The sequence below is a fragment of the Sinocyclocheilus grahami genome, unplaced genomic scaffold (assembly GCF_001515645.1).
Source record: "Sinocyclocheilus grahami isolate Dianchi unplaced genomic scaffold, SAMN03320097.WGS_v1.1 scaffold249.1, whole genome shotgun sequence".
NCBI lineage: Eukaryota > Metazoa > Chordata > Actinopteri > Cypriniformes > Cyprinidae > Sinocyclocheilus > Sinocyclocheilus grahami.
The window spans coordinates 1824790-1826211 of record NW_015505428.1 but is presented as its reverse complement, the minus strand read 5'-3'; the positions used below and the strand labels follow the sequence as shown (position 1 = coordinate 1826211).

The 1422-nt window shown below is 36.1% G+C and overlaps 1 protein-coding gene across 1 annotated transcript in view; it reads right to left on the bottom strand.

Moving 5' to 3' along the window:
- LOC107598302 (replication factor C subunit 1-like) overlaps window positions 1-1355 on the bottom strand; it is a 9087-nt gene extending 7732 nt beyond the window's left edge. Inside the window, exons 1-3 of the mRNA XM_016289597.1 lie at window positions 1248-1355; window positions 616-723; window positions 363-429 (exon numbers count right to left, since the gene is read on the bottom strand). Coding sequence (XP_016145083.1) covers window positions 363-429; window positions 616-723; window positions 1248-1250 — 178 coding nt within the window. The 5' untranslated portion in view covers window positions 1251-1355. The remainder of the gene's footprint in view (window positions 1-362; window positions 430-615; window positions 724-1247) is intronic.
- Between the last annotated feature and the right edge of the window lie 67 nt (window positions 1356-1422).

Here is a 1422-nt window from a genome sequence, read left to right as displayed (position 1 = left end):
TAACTAATGTTAACAAATACAGCTTTTGATTTTAATAATGCATTACTAAATATTAGCATAGACTAAGATCAATAAATACTGTATTGTTCATGCTTAGTTCAGGTTAACTAATACAGTTAACTATTGTTAACTAATAAACCTGATTGTAAAGTGTTACTGTATTATAAATATGTCTAAAATATTTAGTTTATATTAAGATAATGACATTTCTATTTAGTAAGATATTACGTTTATTTGATTTCATCTTTGTTTTTATAATTTATTTTACACTATTTCACATATGCACGGATCCCCTAACATTGTGACTGTGTTGGTCAGCATCATCATAATTTGACCAATTCTGATAAATGCTCTTTATGAACCTGAATCAATTATGACTCTTTTCTTTCGTTTTCCAGAGGGTCTTTCGTCAGATGTGGGACTCTTGACCTAAAGAGAGAAAGAGAAAGAGATTGTGCAGCACTGCAGGATGCATCAAACAAATGCATGCAAACTCATGTAAATAAAGAGGATACAAGAATGAAGTTACACTGTAGATGCCATCTCATATTTATAGATTCTGTGCAAATCACAGCCTTGAACATTTGTAATGCATTTCAAGGACTGTTGTTCTACCCTAGTTTTTGATTTTGCTTTCTTCTTCTGCTCTCCGTCAGAGCCGGTGCTTCCATTTGAAGGTTTGAGTGCCGCAGGTTTGCTAGGCGCAAAAAACCTCCGGATGTCCTGAAACACACACAAAACAATATTTACTAATAGCACTTAATGTAGTTTTATTATTATTTTATAATGGCACAGGCTACTGAAAGAGCAATGCAGAGCAAGTACCACAGTAACCGCAGGCTGAGTTTGTTCTATTGCATGTTTACATTTTAAAATTGACAATTACAATCAAGATCAGGTGCTTACCAAACACCAACACATAAACAACTGTGCTGTATTGCTATACAGTTTCATAAAGGCCTGTCTATAGGCAACCAGTCGATCTTAATCGATAAGTTATGGCTAATTTGAAAGCTTACATGTTGCTCGAACAAGATGTAAACAAATGCACCTGAGCCAGGAGCATGAGAAGTTCATAAACAGACTTTGTATGTATTATTGTTTATGTAGCTTTAACGTTAGTCTATTAGCAAACACGTAAAGGCTACAGGTCGGAGCTAACTGCTCTTTCTTCAGCCAAACAGCCCGAGCAGCTGCTCTGATTGTGTCATTATTTCTACACACGGAGCATTAATAAGCCGACTCACCATTTCTGAGCATGCGACAAAAGCGTTTCTTTATTTTTTTTGACAAATTGCGCGACACTCTCCGATTCTCTTTGGCGCCAACGATGCTCGACTCAGGCGCAGAGTGATGACGCGCGGAGCAGCTTCAGATTGAGACGCTGTAAAATTATATAATCCTGAGAACCATAAAAAAAAA